The following is a 17,854-nucleotide window of genomic DNA, read 5'->3' as shown; positions in this document are numbered from 1 at the left end:
GTGTCACGAAGTCATGAAGTAGTAGTAGGTTTCCTGGCCTCCTGCAGAAACTTAAGCAAATCCTCAGAAAATAGATGTTTATGTGGAATCAAAATCCTATCACCCTCAATGTCAGTTGAAGAGTGGACAGGTGGGGATGGATGAGAGAACCCTTGTCTTGTGTGAGTAGGTCCACCCTATTAAGTGGAAATGGATGAGAGATCCCTTGTCTTGTGTGAGTAGGTCCATCCTGTTAAGTAACTTGTGATGACTACCCTTGGTTAAATGCTGTAGAGGGAACCAATGCTGTCTCGGCCAAAAGGGAGTCACCAACAAGATTTTGGGAGCATCCTGTTGTATTTTGAACATGACTTTTGGAATGAGAGGAAGGGGGAAATAAAGAAACACCCCCTTCCAAGAAAAAGAGTGCATCCACCTTCCAAACTCAAGGTCCTGGGACTCTGGCACAAAAACAGAGAAAGTTGTCTGTTCAAAGGGGAGGCAAAAATATCCATTTGAGGAGAAACCCACTTGTGGACAATGTCCACAAACACATCTCTCTGAAGCATCCATTACTGGGACTGAGTTATGGACATGCTCAGAGAGTCTGCCACAGTGCTTTGATCTGAAGGACTGTATACTGCATGAAGAGATACTTGATACTGGATAGCTAGATCCCACACTAGGAGTGCCAACCAGCAAAGATGACAAGACTCCTCTCCCCCACCCCCCTGTTTGTTGAAATACCGCATCACTGTGGTATTGTATGTAAATACCTTGAGACGCCCTTGGGAGAAAAGAGGATGAAAGGCCTGAAGAGTCTGAAGAAGATCTCTCATCTCCTTGATGCTGATGTGGTCTTTCTGTTGATGAGGCAACCAGACTTCCTGCACCTTTAGGGAGCAGAAAACTGTTACCCACCCCACTTATGAAGCGTCTGAGAGGGAAGAATCCACCACTGAAGTTCCTGCTTGAAACATGGAGGAGGAATTAAAATTTTGAGGGGATGAGAATGCTGAAGCCAAACTGACTTTAGAAACCTCTGAAGTTTTCTCATGTAGAGTTTGGCAAAAGGGAGCATAGGAATGGTGGAAGCCATGAACCCCAGAGCTCTCAGAAATTCCTTTGCTGTTACTGAGGTCAGAGGAAGAAGGGATTGAAAAAATGAATTGAGAATTAGGGCCTTGGGAGGAGGCAGGGGTGCCAGCATAGGAACAGTCTGGATCCTGCACCCCAGAAAAACATGATCCTTAGAAGGAGTCAAATAACTTTTTGAAATTTATTTTGAACCCCAGGCTGTGCAGAAGGGACACTGCAAAATGAAGATTTTGCAACAAAGTCTCTGTAGAGGATGCCTGAAACAGGAGGTCGACCAAGTAGAATAAGACTTGGATCCTTCTAACACTGCAAAAAGCAATCACAGGAGCAAGGCATTTGGTGAATAGCCTTGGGGCAGTAGAAAGGCCAAAGCAGATAACTGAAAGTACCTGGAAACAACAGAAAATAAAAACTTCCTGAAAAGGGGATGAATCGGGATAGGAAGATAAGCATCCTTGAGGTCCAGAGACACCAGATAAGCCTGAGGAAGCAGAAGAGGGAACAAAGTCTGGAGGGATAACATTTGAAAAGAGGAGGCCTTCAGAAAAGTATTTAGATGAGAGGTCCAGAAAAGGTCACCATGTGCCCCCTCCTTCCTGGGCACCAAAAAACATTCTGGAGTAAAACCCCTTCCCCATTTGTGAAACTGGAACTTCAACAGATCCCAAAGTACTCCTGGAAAGAAAGGCACCTGTTCCTGAAGGGGCTGAGGAATGCCCGTAAAAGGGGGAAGAGATTTCCAGACTATGAAATACATAGTGGACAGAGCTCAGGAATCTTGAGTAATCTAACTACACAAGATGATAAAGGGAAAGACAAATTATCTACGCTATGATCCCAGTAATTCTTATCAGGGATAATACAGAATTATTGACCATGGAATGGGTAAGGCCAATCTATAACCAAATGGGATAGGTTATTTTGAGCACAAAAAGGGAAAATGGTTAGGCTTAAAATGGCTCGCAAGGGCAGTTAGCCTAGTACTTACCCATGAACCTATAAGAGAAAGTGTAATGTTGCTGAGAACAGAAGAGTCAGACAGCACCTGGTTTATCAGGAAAAGGAGACTTCTGTGGTAGAGAAGTTTGGGTGGGTTTAGCAGGAGGAGCCCGCTTCCCACCCTTCTTATCCTTGGGGGAGGGCAAGATTATATACGAACAAAGTCTGGCTTATTGGGGTAATTTCTCTGAAATGTAGGCACTGGAGAAACAAAAACATATTCAAGTTCCTGCAAGGCCTTGCCCTTATCCAGAAGAGATGTAAACAAATCAGGAGCAGCTTCACTAAACAAGTTCTTGTTGTCCAGAGGAGCATCCATCAACTTGGCATTATCATCAGGCAAAGGTTGAAGCTGAAGACAGGAATACCTCCTAATCACAGAATCAAAGACAGCGCCCCTAGAAGCATCATTTGCTGCATTATAACTACACTTAACGGTGTAGCGAGCCACCTTGGATAAAGTGCCCAATAGAGAGAGCAACAGTTTTCCCTTCAGAGTCTGGGAGATCAGAAATTACCTGACAGGCCTGGGAAAGAAGAGCTGGAATGTAACTGGACACATGGGTCTGATAACGGACAGCCCTAAAAACTAAGGTAGCAGAGGTATAAACCTTCTTACCAAGCCTTTCCACAGTTCTGCTGTCTTTATCAGAAGGAAGTAAATTACTGGAAGGTAGCAACTGAAGGGTCACCTGAACGGAACCTACATATAAATTTACAGTCCTCAGCCACGCTATAAAACCTATCAGGTTTCTTGGGGGCAACAGAAAAAGCATCCAAAGCAGCAAAAACAGGAGGAACAGCAGAAGATCTAGGAAAATCCATCTGCAGGAGTTCATAATACTTCTTCTGTACCTCAGAAACTTGGGCAAAATCCCATTTAAAAATTTGCATCATGAGTACTAGTAGAGTCTACTTCCTGAGACCCATAGTCTAAAGGAAAGGGAATCAGAGATGAATAAGCAAGGGATTCCTCATCTGAATCCACCTCCTCCTCAAAGGAATCCTGTTCCTTGGGTCTTTTTAGGGGAGTGGAGAATCCAGGGGGGGCTGGAATAGTGACCCCATGAGTAGGTTTAAAGCACTAAACAGCCCCTGAGGAAAATTTTGCCATTCATTCTCCGGGTCCTTAGGAGCTGGAGAAATATGCTTAGCCTTTTGCTTTTCCTTCAAGGGGATGTCAGACCCTAGACAGCATTCAATAACAGTAATCGGAACTTCTTCCTTGACCAAAATCGGAGGAACACTCCAAGGCCCCTTGTCAATCATCAGCTGCAGTTCCCCCTGAACATCTAAAGCAGATGACTGCAAGGCCTCCAAGGACTTGCATAAGGTTGGATTTACGCTAGCCTCTGAGGGGGTCGCTGAAGAAAAATAAAATGGTGGAGCTGGGCAAATCTCCGGGCTTTAACTTGCCTCAGGAGGGACGTCAAGTAGAGTCTGCTCAGCAGAAGAATCAGACCCAGACTTCTTGACTTTCTTTACAGATGGCTGTCCCTTGGAGCGGGAAGTTCCTTCCATCGAGTCTTTAGATAAAAAAAGCTCAAGATGTTGATTCTCCAAATACACGGCCAAGGAAGAAAGCTGACTATGGACTAGCTTATGAACAAAGGCCTGACAAACTGAACAGGACATATGGTCATGGGTAGCGTCAATACAAAATAAGCACTGCTCATGATGGTCTTTATGGGGAATCTGTCTCTGACACTGGCATTTACCCTTCTTGACATGAAACCCCACAAACAACAATACAAAAAGAAAAATGGCTTGCTGAACCAGCAATAGAATGGGCATTCAGATAGATGATATAGAGATGGCTTTCAGACTGGCAGCAAAGATGTTCACCTTTATGTCCTGCACTACGAGAGGAGCATATGTGTGATGAACGGCATACCTTAAAGCAACCTAAAGGCTTTGGTATACTGTCTGGATGCCGGGCTGCCCTTGGCAGGGGATCCCTACTGTAATGAATACTGCAACAGTGAAATGGAAGGACATCTAACAGACACAGTGTACCAGGCATTAAAATACTTGCTTGTCAACTCCCCTCCCTCCCAGCCTTTTACGAACAAACGGCTCTAGTTTTAATTTATTTTGCTTTGTACAAGTAAAATATCAGCTATCTCTGCACATTTAATCCATGCAGAATTTTTTTCCAAATCCTTCTGTGGTTTAGAAAAAAAAAAAAGATATTTACTTACGAAAATGACAGATCTTCACAATCCATCATTTGTGGAACGCTCTTAATCTTGAGCTCTTCCCTCATTCCCAAAATAAAACTTTCCTCCTCCTGACTCTAGATACAGTTTAACAACTAACAATAAACGTGGAAGAGAACAGGAAGTTCTAAACATACCCTAACTTCACTGCCATGTAGAAGCATCATCTCACAACACCTAAAGTAGGCCTCTGGTAACAGACTAGAATGGCATGGAGGGGCAGTGTACAACCTTGGATCATAAAGACAGTATGGTTGTGTTAGGAACTTGCCATAAATGTAGATGTTCAAAGTAAATCCACTGTTGCAGTCCTTAGTTGTCAATTCCTGTCTGCAGGTAGCTCGACTGGCCAGCCAGGCTGAGAAAGTTTTAACTTTCCCCAGGGTTTCATCAGAGGGCTTCTAGAGAGATTCTCGGACACCATCTTCAGATCTTTCTTGCTTAATCTAAAACCAGTTAGGTGAGCTAACCAGAGTTGACCACACGGAAGCAGCTTCAAGCCCACCCCAGAGGTTCACAATCTCTCTCTCTCTCTTTCCAGGAAAAAACACAGAGAAGATGGAGGGGTCTTGGTAGGGAACAGAAAAGAGGCTACCCCATCCACTGTGGAACAGGAACACAATTCAGACAGGGGGTAAGGTAGCCGAACTGCAACAGTGAATTTACTATAGCTGTATTACATTCATCATAGCATTCACTGCTCCAGGCTTTACTTTTGAGAAAATTCCCAAAATACAGAAACACAAGAAGGTACGAAAACTAAAATAAGGAAATTAAGGCCAGAACATCAGAGGTAATCATGTCCTGGCCCTGGAGGTTTACTCCTAAACTATAAAGTCCAGAGAATACGTTCAATGCTCATCTGCTACTGCACGAGCAGACTGTATGGTGACCCTCTAAGGAAGGCGGCGACAATTTTAGTGGAATGGACTTAGACATGCCCTTGAAGAGCTATGCCACAAATTGTGCAAAAATAAGAAATGTAACAGGCAATTTCAGAATGGATTCATTTGTTTACTAGTTTCCCTTCTTTCCTTTTTGTAAAGGAGAGAAAACTCAGTCTTCCTGAATTCTTTGGTCCTGTGCAAATAAGATCTCAGCTATATATGCACATCAAAGAAATGGAAGATCTTTTCACCTCTGTTCTGTGGAGTTAGAAAGAAAACTGTTAACTGAAAGGCTTGATTAAATGACAGTACGGAAGGCACATTAGGAGTGGAAGAAATGTAAGTATGAAGGGATAAATCCATTCTGGTAGAACACTAAGGGTTCTTTATACATTAAGCACTCCTCTTCTTCTTTCGGCTGCTCCCGTTAGGGGTTGCCATAGCGGATCATCTGTTTCCATTTATCTGTACTGTTGTCCACATGTATGATTTGGTAAAATTTTACGCCGGATGCCCTTCCTGACGCAACCCTCCCCATTTATCCGGGCTTGGGACCGGCACAAAGAAATGCAATGGCTTGTGCATCCCCAGTGGCTGGGTTTTTATACATTAAGCACTAAAGTTCAGAAATTCTAGCAGAGGTAATAGCCACCTGCAACCACATCTTTAAAGAAACTGCAGAGCAGTTAAAGCAGCTGGATCAAAAACAGTCACAGTTAACTTGGAGACATTTTAGATTCCATGGTGCAACACTTTTCTTGAAAAAGTCTAAGATGGAAGATTCCCCCCTTGAGAAAATGCTTTATAGAAGACCTAAAGCAAAAGGGTGAGTCCACAGGAAGACATTATCAAATGGGAGATGCACACACTATGACGGATGTGTGACATAAGCCAGTTTTGAACAGGTATGACATATCCCAGAACCCAAGCCCTTTTGGCTTACTTCTTAGTTTTGTGGTAAAAAAAAAAAAACTAACAGTAAATAAGCCAAACTCCGGGATTCATGAATACACAAAAGATCACATCCATGTGTCTAATGATCTTTTGAATCCATCCATCTAGCTGCTCTCTGTCTAATACTCAGAAGTAATTTGTCCCACGATTTTGCCAGTGACTGTGTGATTAACTTTGTTCTTTGGCTAGTTCTACACCTAAGTTGTATGTAACCTGCCCTCCACTTGAAGTAGCTGCAGGCTGAAAGAGTTTCTAAATGCTTTATCACCCTAAGTGTTTCATCGTGAAAGCCCTTGAAGGCTAAACACAATTTACTTCTCAGCCACCCGAGAAAGTAAAGTTCAAGAATCTCATGTCTATTTCTCTTTGGTAAATCCTTATATGCATTTTCTTTTAACAATTTCAAGATTAAGTACATCACATTTAATGCATCATACTACCTCCTACAACAGTAGTCATCTGGAAAGCAAAGTTCCTGGGTATCTTGTAAGAGTACACTCATCTTTACAGCAGACTTCCTTATATTCTTGAAAAGAGTACACTCAAAGCTTTCAAAGTCTAATTTTGGAAATGCTGGTAAAAATGCATACCTAAAAACAGTTAATAAAGCAGCACCTACAAGCTGGCATGATTTACTATCCATGCAGTGTAAAATGGTCATCACATGGAAGGGGGTGGTATTCTGATTTGATATACCACAGTTGTCTGTCACTGAAAACTTCCAAACATTTCCTTGTAGGCTTTTGAATGGCTACTGCAAGAAAGTCTACCAACAGTTTCACCAGTGGCAAAAAGAAATCAAGTCGACACTACAGCTGACGCAGCCAGAATTTGATTAGAAACTCCAGTGCTTGATGGTGTACGCAGGGAAGGATGGATGAGCCTATCCTGGGTGAGGGTAGAAGTCAGAGCTGAAAGAGAAGACACCAAGTTAGACAGGTGGGGAGAGGGACAGAAGCAGACATTGTATAGCCACAGGGATGAAGACACTCAGGCTACTCCCTACTGCACATTGGCCAAATTATGATAAGTAAGGGACTTGGGGCTAAAGAAAAACACTGGCCTCCTAGAATGATGGCACCACTCTAGGCAAATGTAAAACAGCTTATAAGTTAAGAGCTTGGACCTGGTAGAATAACAAAAGTCAATACAGCAGTGATGGAAAACTGCTTGACTGGGGGAGGGATCACCAGTTAAAACAAAAAAAGTCACCCAACAAATACAGCAATCATCATGGAATAGCTACCAATTTATGCCATTGCTTCTTTATGTTTACAGGAAGGTTGAGTATGAAGGGTGGCCAACAACAAAGATCAGCTGCGGATACTGTGTGTTGTGAGAATGTTAATTTCTTTACTTGATTTATCAGAGGTACTCGCACACTTAGTAACACAAAACAGTACAGTTATGGAACCTAATTTGTGGATGCCAAGCAGTAGTACAACTGTAGTCAAAGGTAAATAAATGTCAGGACCTGCTACATCAAGTCCCAAAACATGGAGACTGAATGTCTGAAAAAACAGGCTAACATATGCCAAGTCTGAGATGACCACTTCCCGGAATATCACCTTTTCTCCACAGTATGGAGTTAGTATACAAGTTCAGGGGGAAAGTCGGGGAGGGGGGCCACACCCTGCAAAAAAGAAGTTTAAATGAGAAGAATGATGTTTGAGATTTGCTCTTCTCCTGCAGTTTCATTTTTTTTCTTTTTAGCTTGTCAGCACTCCGCGCTACGAGTGACACTGACATTTCAATAGGGAGTCATCAGTAAATTTACTCAAGTTCATAAGTAAGCCTAACAAATTAGTAAAACAGCAAAACTGTTGTAGTGTAACTATGTTTTCATAAATCACGTCTCATTATTAAAATTGCTATCTAGAATCCTTGAAGTCACAAGTAGCAATAAAGCATGAAAACTTAGTTGCTTTGAGTAATTTAAATGGACTTTGCTGAATGATTTTTTTTTTTTTTTTGGAAAACGTGTGTAGTTCCGTGTGACTACATGTATGTGCATATGCAGTTGTATAATCTGGGTCAGTTTTGTCACCTCATGCAGTTGCCAGATGTGCGACCATCTTTATTTATTCCATTTGTTTACTGGGATTGTCAGACTGGTCCATGCAAGACAGATTTTCTGCAGAGGCCCATGGAGAAAAGTACCATAACATAAAACATTTTAAGTGCATCTTAGTTGAGCTACCATGACAATTAGGCAAAATTAATTTGTGTATGTTTGAAATATTTCATAGTTACAAACATATATATATATAAACAAGTCTTACAATGACCTAAAAATATTACAATACAAAGTCAGTAAGTAAGTAAACTTTAAAAGCGGTTTTCAATATTTGAGGGTTCCAAAGCAGTAATAATGTAACAGACTACAAAGTAGTAGTGCTTTGATCATAAGGAAGGCAGATGTGGTGTTGACACATGTGGAGAAAGTGAACTTGAATGTGAGATGAGAGAGGAAGATATAATTAGTCAAGAGTAATAGTAAGATGATGATCAGCCTGGCAAACAGTGTGTGTAGCAAGACAAAAATCAGAAATAAGCAATCAAAAATCCATCATGTACAATAGGTGGGAACAACAGCTTTTTATCATAATGACTATGTTATCCATATTAATTTGGAGTGTAAATGGCCTAAAAGTATAGGCAAAAAAGGAAAGCGAATTGAATTATATAAAGAAATACATAATGCAACTAGCAATGCTGCAAGAGACATATCTGGGAAAAAAACGAACAAGTGAAGAGAAAGAAATACGGTTAAGTAATATCAATTATTTAGTGGAACTGATAAAATATTGTAGGATAATGTAAACTCACAGAAGGAGCAAATACAGAACACTAAAGAGAAAAATAAGTATATGGATAATATGCATGAGTTTAGAATGCTATTAAACAGAGTGCAAAACTTACAGCATAACGATTTAAGCAGCAGAAAGAAAAAGGGGTTGTCACTAACTGTAGGGAGCCTATAACAAGGAAAATAACCAGACATCCTACAGAGGTATTACAGACATTTCAGAAATTTTATGACTATTTATGTAAAGCAGAAAAATATGGAAACAGAGTACAGATAGAACAATTTGTTGTAGACTTAATTATGCCTACAGGAAGATGAGGCTGAACAACTAACAGTTAAGTTTGGAGCTCATGAGAGGAAATCTGTGATATACACTCCATCTGAAGGGAAGTTAGCAGGCACAACTGGTATTCCTGTGCAAGTTAAAAAGGGAAGAAAGTGCTAAAGATCTGAACATTTTTAACAGCATTTGAAAATGAGGAGGAGGCTCAGCGTCTTTAAAGGAAGCTGTTGCGGCTGGTTGTATTACCTAAAGACAGTAAAGACGCTTCAGATCCAGCTTCATATAGAAGAACCACAAAAGTTTTAAACCATGACTATAAACCATTTATGACTACACTAGCTAAACAAATGGCACAAGCATTGGCAAAATTAATAGATATAGATCAATGTGGTTTGGGGAGGTAAGGCAAATATTTAATAGCATTCATCCAATAATGATGATCCAGAGGGAAGCACAACATAAAAGAATACTGCTGCTGATGGACCTTGATACAGAGAAAGCATCCGTCAGAGTAAAATGAGATTTTATGAGTAGAAGCAATGGAAGCAGTTGCATCTCTGTCCTCAATAACCTATCCTTCTCACAATCGGTCACCAACTGGTTTCAGAGTTACCTGTCTGACCGCCAACAATCCATTGTATGGCAGAATTACATATCTCCCCAACTACCTGTCTCCATAGGGGTTCCCCAAGGATCCATCCTTAGACCCCTACTCTTCTCAGTTTACACCAATAATCTAGCTTCTGCCACCAAACATGGCACACACATACAATACGCAGATGACTCGACCATCATCTGCTCAGCCCAGTCCCTACCAAAACTGCAAAAAGTCACGCAGGAAGCCTTTTCCTCTGTTGAAACATGGTTATCCGATGCCCGATTAATACTCAACCCAAACAAAACTAAACTACTCATCTTCCAACCCACCAAACATACTCAAAACAATTCTCACTTTAACATCACAACAAAAGACAACACCACTACATACCCAACTGAACATACCAAATTGCTAGGAGTGGAAAAAGACAATAAACTAAAATTTGACATTCACATATCCATGACTATAAAAAAAAGTCCACAAAAAACTAGAAGCGTTATACAGAAATAAGCAATTTCTCACCAAAGCAGCAAAGATTTCAATAGCAAATTCCCACCTTATCTCCACCCTACTTTATGCCTCTCCAATATATACCAACCTAAGGCAATGTGATCTAAACAAGCTAGAGACCTGCTACAACAAAATCGCCAAATTCGCCGCAGGGGCATCCTACCGTAGTCACCACTGTCTCTCACTTGCTGAACTGGGCTGGCTTGAACTCCCTCACCTCCTTCAATGGTATCAACTCTTACTCGCCCACAAACTAGTAAACCATCCACTAAATGTCCCATCCCTCCAGAATCTACTCCAACCCTATCGCACCACCAGACCACTAAGATCCAGCAGCAAAAATCACTTGCAGATCACTAAAGCCAATAACTCTGCTGGTGAAGCACTATTCTCTTGCGCCATAGCCAAATTATGGAACTCACTCCCACCCACAATTACCTCCATACCATCATGCACCCACTTCAAAACTTTACTAAAAGCGCAACTAAAAACATGCTAGCTATGCCCTTGCAACTCCCACTCTAATATCATCCACCCCATCCAACCACTACCTTTTCTTTCCACTCCACTAACTACATTGATTATAGCAAACTCAGATGCTCATAAGCCAGTACTTATTATACAGCACAAACTTCTTCTTCTTCTTGTAACATTTGTTAATGTCTGGTATGCACTTCACAGATAAAGATTCTAGTTGCCTGCTGTTGTACTATGTTCTTCATCTGTAAATATGTTGCAAGTAATTGCTATGTAAATTGTTAATCACTATGTAATCCAATGTAAATACTGTCTGTTTATTTCAACTGTGGAGCTTTTCTCCCCGGGCCTCCACTGAAAATGGACCTACGTCCAGTCGGACACTCCCGGTCAACAAATTTAAATAAATAAATACATTTCCTGATATATTAAGGTTAACTAGGACATATGAATGATCAGAGGCAAGAATTAAATTGGGAGGGTTCCTCGCCAATAACTTGTGTTTGAACAGAGGAACCAGGCAGGAATGTTCTCTTTCCCCTTTGTTATTTTCTTTATATTTAGAGCAATTGGCAAAGAAAATACAGGACTCAAATTCAAAGATATAATTAGTATGGTAATTTAAAGAGAATTTACTGATTTGAAGGAATACTTCAGAGATATGGAAGAGGTTAAAAAACTGGAAAGACATACTGGAAAAGCAATTTACAAGTGAACGATGGAAGGGCAATATGTATGGCTCCCAAGTATGAAAAAGAAGTCCAGATGGTTTAGAATTTTTCCCTGAAAGTTTTTGCAGAGGTATTTTTATACCCCAAGCTGACTTCAACAATTTTTTTCTTCGGGTAGATAGCAAATGTAGGGGACATGACTGAGATGAACAAGGTAACTGTAAACTGTTTTAGGAGTTAATCAGATGGCAGACTTTAAAATTTCCCTACAAAGTTGTCAGTCAGAAACACTTGAAAGGCAAATGGCTGCAACTAAGGAAAATACTGCTCTGAGTGAAGTACAGGACCTAAATTGCTTAGACACAAGGCCTTAAGTTTAATTCTGTTGATTGCCAAAAAATCCATTACTATAAAATGGAAATTAAAATCTAAACCTACTGTACATGAAGAACTGGAAGAGAAATCTTTAGAAAAGGGAAAGAAGAAAATACATAAAAATAAATGGAACTTGTGGGGACAATATATGCAGAGTAGTGCTTAGAGGAGGAGTGAGGTTTAAGGGAAGGCAAGAATTGATCAATTTATGTAATGCTGGACTGAATGTCAGCTGTTATAAAGAAAGAACCCATATGTAATGTATAATGTAAGTAAATGGGAAACAGGTTAACATGGTTTGTTTTATTTTCTATTAATGTGTGCCTTTGTATTAAGTGATAATTAAAAAAAAGATGCTTAAAAAGTGTGATGGTAAGGACAAGAGTGGAATATTTAATCAGGAAGTGTACAGGGGATAGCACGTCAGCCAGCTGAGACAGAGCAGAGACATCATAAAGCATTTAGAAAATAAAAATGGAGACATCTCTTAAAGGTAAGCTTATCGTCTTATTTCCTTAAGTGGGCTGGGTATGGCATTCCATATCTTGCAGGTATACAGCATTCCCTGATGATTTCTGGAACTTAAAATGCTGACCGAGGCATTTATTTTTAGAAAAGAAAGACCTGCTATGGTTTTATCACTGCAAGAGGGTATTGAGGGAAGGGCACTCATCTGTCTGGTGAAGTATGGAACAAACAATTTTATCTGAAGGAATTTAAGATACTTTGGTAATTTTATCCAGTTTATTTATTTATTCATTTATTTTAAGAGTTCAAGGCAGTGATGGGATCCATTAGGCAAATTAGCAGTGTATTTACTGCAACATTATTCAAACTTTCCTAGGAAGCTTTTGCGTAGTTTAATGAGGGTCAGGGTAGTGTAAAGGGAGTGTTGGTAAGATTTAAGCATGTGCAGTAGATTTACAACCTATGCCAGTATAAATGGCTTGGCTGTATAAACAGCTCCCAGTCTTTGGTGAATTTCTTTATGACATCATGTATAAGAATATCAAACTTGAGCTTATTACAATCAACTGTTATACCAACTAACTTGGTGTTGCAAACCTGCTCAATCTTAATGATTTAGGAGAGGAAGTTAAACTATTTGATTTTTGGGAACTGGTTTGAGAGATGAAGTGCACTGTTTATTTTAGCATGAAATGCAAGGAGAGTGCCATCCTTCCCACTGCTCTACTGCAGAGTAGGAATTCCTGAGTAATGGTCTGTAGCTGTTCCAATGCGGGGGCGCAGCAAATTATTGTAGCATTATATAAATCATAGTGGATGGAAATGAGACAGCGTAAAGCTTATTTATGTACAAGATGAATAGCAAGGGTCCAAGAACAGACCATTTGGGGGACACCTAAAGTGAGTGGGAAGGAGAAAAAGCATGTGTTTTTCCACATTTCTGTTTGGGTGGGATTACTTAGCTCGAACTATGGCACTGTTGTATGAAATAAGTTAAGGTCTGCTGAACTTTGAATCGGTTTTTGAGTGTGGAATAGTACTGAATGCCTTAGAGAGGTAAAAAAAAATAAATAAATAAAGTCTGTGACTGAATATCCAACATTGCAATAATGACTGACACTGTCCAGGAATGAGGGCACAGCAAAGCAGTACTGGTGCTATGGTGGGGAGCAGAAACCATGTCTGTTAGCTAAAAGGAGATTATTTCTAAGCAGATATTGGAGGATTTGAATGTGCATGCAATGCTCTAGGAATTGAGAGAGAGAAGGAAGTATAACTATGGGCTGGTTACTTGCCTAGCTCATCACAGTTTCCTCCTTTGATAGTGGTACGATGTAGAATTGTTTCCATATTTCAGAACACAATTTGGTGATGTGTCTATTGACAAGGATGGCAACTCAACATGCTAAGGCCTCAGCTCTTAATTTGATATACTCTTTTTGGAAGGTTATCAGCTGCTAGAGTAGTTCATTCAACTTAAGGAGGAATTTTTTGATGATTTTTTTTTTGGTGTAAGCATGTTTGAGGTTGATTTTCAGATTAATCATATTACCACTGACAACCTGTGGTTGCTGTGTTGTCAGGTAGCCATTCTGGAGGTACTTCTGACATGCAGTCTACTAGTGTAATAACTGCCTACAGAGAAAAAGCAATGGCAAAGTATTATACAATGAAGTAGCCAGACAATAAAATTACATGTATGCATGTATCACCATCAAACTCCACAGGTTATCCGACACTAGTAGCGGTCACTCTGCACAGACAGATTCCTCACCCATAAAAGAAAATATGTGATCTTAATGTCGAGATATAGTCATCCATCCACAATCCTTTTTCCCCACTAACACATGGGGTAGAGGTGTGACCAACAGTGGTAATCATCTACAGCCAAGACTCTCACCGCTAGGTGGCTGGCCCTGCCACAACTGTTTTCCCATACCACACACTCGCATGCACACTCACAGCTATAGCCAACTTAGAGTGTCCAATCCACTTACTAAAGGCCCTAGGAATGTTGGAGGAAACCCATGTGAACACAGGGAAGACATGCAGACTCCAAAGAGAAGGCACCCCAGATGAGAATCAAACCAGAGAACCTCTTGCTGTGAGGTGGCAACGCTATCTGCTGCACCGCTACTATCCATATTGTTAAAATCTTCTGTAAGCATGCCATTTATGATGTCATTTTGCTCATTTATTACTTAAGGCAATTATAAAGGTTGGTTACCTCCACTCTGCATTTTGTCTGATCTCTCACTGTAAGAAGGTTACAGTCACTCCTACTTTCTCTCCACCACCCTCTCCACTATCTCCCTAACTTGTCACTTTACTTGACTACTGTTTTCTCACTCTTTCCCTCTCTTGTATTTCTACATTAATTCCTTCACATCTCCTGCTTTACATCTCTCTCTTTGACATTTTTCTAAAACTTATAGCTAATCTGAGCTTTTTAATATCCACTTTTAATGACCTAGTACAATTTTTACATTTTTGCTTCTAGTGCCTTAGGTTTTTTTTGTGTTGTACTTATTACTAAATGTATATTGTTAGTATGCTTAAATTTTGTGTGGAGCTTTTCTCCCCGGGCCTCTACTGAAAATGGACATGTATCCAGCTAGACTAGCCCGGTTAACAAATGGAAAATAAATAAATAAAATAAAGAATCCGCTTAAGTACGGCTGACACCTTAAAACTGCAAGAATTTAAGTTTCTTGTTATCATCTTGTGAATAAATGTTTGCTGGATGCAGTGACAAGTATGTTTATGCATCATATTTATAGGTGTGTGTGTGTGTGTGTGTGTGTGTGTGTGTGCGCTTATGTGTACATATCTATTTATATACACATACACAAATATACATATCTAAACATACGCATACAATGTGTATATATATATATATATATATATATATATATATATATATATATATATATATATATATAATACTTATACATACACACACACACACACATGCATGTGTGTTTACTACACTATAATGAACACCACAAGTTAATCAACCCGAATTCACAGACAATCTTCTAGAATCAATTAAATATCAGGACTCAGGACTACAAAGATTGAATACTAAGCCACCCTACTGTTGCAGACCCTGGAATGAGTGCCAACATAGGGCCTGCAGGCGGAAAAGTCCAAGAGTTAAATGTGTCAGTGTTTCTGTATGACTACCTCGGTATTTTGACTGATGAACTTGTGGTCTTCTGTACAATGTCAGAAAACCTATATTATATATGGTTGCAGTTCATTCTGTCAAATGCTGATTTCATCAACAGAATGAACTGTTGAACACTGATTTTGAGTATAGGTTTTTCCAAATTCAATAAAGGCAAGGTGTTTTTATTTTACATGGAATGTGCTTTCGATTAAGGTAAGTGGGGATGTGTGTCTTAATGCAAAAACTTTAAGATATGCTTAATGTTTTGGCATTAGGGTTAAGTGTGTGTGTGTGTGTGTGTGTGTGTTGGTAGGTCAGGGTTACTGTAATGGCTAGAGAGGGGGACAGTTTCAGTGTTGTGTTTGTGTAATTTACAGTGTCCTTTGTAGTGGCACTGCTAGAGGAAACAGTTTCTAGTAAAGTAATGTACATAATTGGAATTAAGACCCTCTGCCCACCTTACCAGTGTGTGTTATCACTAACCCCTGCCCTAACTCCAAACCCTACACAAAACCGTACAAAAAAAAAAATCACTTTTCCTAACAGTACCACCATTCAGAAAAAGTTTGTCTGGTGTTAGTGCTGGAATTTATTTTTAATTAACTGATTCGCAAAGTGACTAATTCGCAGTGTTTGTTTTTCTTTTGTGATCAGCTGAGTTTCAGCTACATGATTTTTCTTCAGTGAAGTCACTATTGAGTTGCAGATGACAGAACAAGTGAGTTCTCCTGATTCTCCGATTACACTATATATATATATATATATATATATATAGATATAGATATATATACACACACACATATACATATACACACACATACATACACAGTTGAGTAGACTGAATTTTCACTTACCCAATTTTATTTTACCGAGACGATAACACTGAACTGTCACTAAAACAAAACTACATACTACTGAAATTTTAACAGGGAAATGAGACACTTGGCCAACAATAAAACTGAACATACACCACACTATGTCAAACCCACCCTGTGTCCCCCACCCCCCCACCCAACTAAATATACCAACTCCAAGATTGCACTACAATGAGGAAAAGGTCAAATTTCACCATGTTGGCCAAGTGTCTCATTTCCCAATTAAAAATTTCGGTGCTGTGTAGTTTCGATTTAGTGACAGTTTTGTGTTGCTATCTCTGTAAAATAAGATCCGGGTCAGTGAAAATTATGTCTGCTCAAGTAGACCCATATACACACGCACACAGATATATATTACATAGATACACACACGCACACAAATACACATACACATATATGTACACACACACACACACACACACACACACACACACAGTTCTCTCGCTCAGTATATAGTGTGTACAACATCAAAGGGTTGGGAAGTTACCACAACTGTTAAGTGTTTACCTTACTAACACAAGGTGCAGGGTTTGATTCTCACATGGGTTAATTAGCTAGGCTTAAAATGGCCCACAAGGACAATTAGTCTAGTACTAATCTATGAACTTATGAACCTCTGTAAGTTATGAAACAAGTTCAATACAAGACACACAAGACCTTCAAAGCAACATGAAAAGTCTGTAAAATAAGAATTTGATTACAATTTCCAGATTTTTAGCTCAAATGACTTTCACAAAAACCAATGCTCACAAAGAACATGTACAGTAATCTTTTCAAAAGATATTTCTGCCAAATGAACAAGTTTGAAAATCAGTATCATTATCAAAGGGGATTAACTTAATCGTGTTCTACGTACCATGATCTGTATCTCCCTCTTGCACACTTGCAGATCATATTCATTATTTACATACATTCGTTTTAAAGCACATCGCATTCCATTATGGGTCCGTACCAAGAACACTAGAGCAAATCCTCCTGTAAAAGAGAAAAAAAAAAAAAATCAGCAAATAATGTTCACCGAAAAAACGTAGTATGTTAATGAAATCAGCACCTTTGTCAACCTTGTTAAAAAGGTCAAGATAGTGTTTTCAATGAAACATGGAATCTGTGCAGCTTATCTCAGTCAAACTCCTTAATTTTGAAATTCTACAGATACAGAATATGCAAAAGTTATTGCAACCAGTTATGCATTACTCTATCAATACCATCAACACTGCTAAAAAAGGGTGCATGGGAATGTCAATGATAATGTGACAAAACAGCAAAAAGCACTTTGAGCAATAAATTAAATTATGGCCTAAGATTTACGCCATGTAAACACAAAGACAGAAACATGAGAGAACAGCAGCCTTGCTTATGATCACAGGATTTTCTTTCACCTAAAGTTTTTAATAGAAGACTACACACAATCCTACTGAAAATCTTTTAATCTTTTGTGACCCACTCCCTCCTTGGGGGTGTGCATGGAAACAATACACCT

General features: G+C 39.5%; 1 protein-coding gene across 8 annotated transcripts in view; it reads right to left on the bottom strand.

Moving 5' to 3' along the window:
* Positions 1 to 17,854, bottom strand: part of AAK1 (AP2 associated kinase 1) — a 1,655,011-nt gene that overhangs the window by 1,396,686 nt on the left and 240,471 nt on the right. For all 8 annotated transcript variants that reach the window (XM_044083018.1, XM_044083021.1, XM_044083020.1 and 5 more), the window contains exon 2: positions 17,231 to 17,349. In XM_044083018.1, coding sequence (XP_043938953.1) covers positions 17,231 to 17,349 — 119 coding nt within the window. The remainder of the gene's footprint in view (positions 1 to 17,230; positions 17,350 to 17,854) is intronic.

This window comes from Protopterus annectens, chromosome 9.part0, assembly GCF_019279795.1.
Source record: "Protopterus annectens isolate FY-2018-M chromosome 9.part0, PAN1.0, whole genome shotgun sequence".
NCBI lineage: Eukaryota > Metazoa > Chordata > Ceratodontiformes > Protopteridae > Protopterus > Protopterus annectens.
This window is presented reverse-complemented; position numbering and strand designations above follow the sequence as displayed.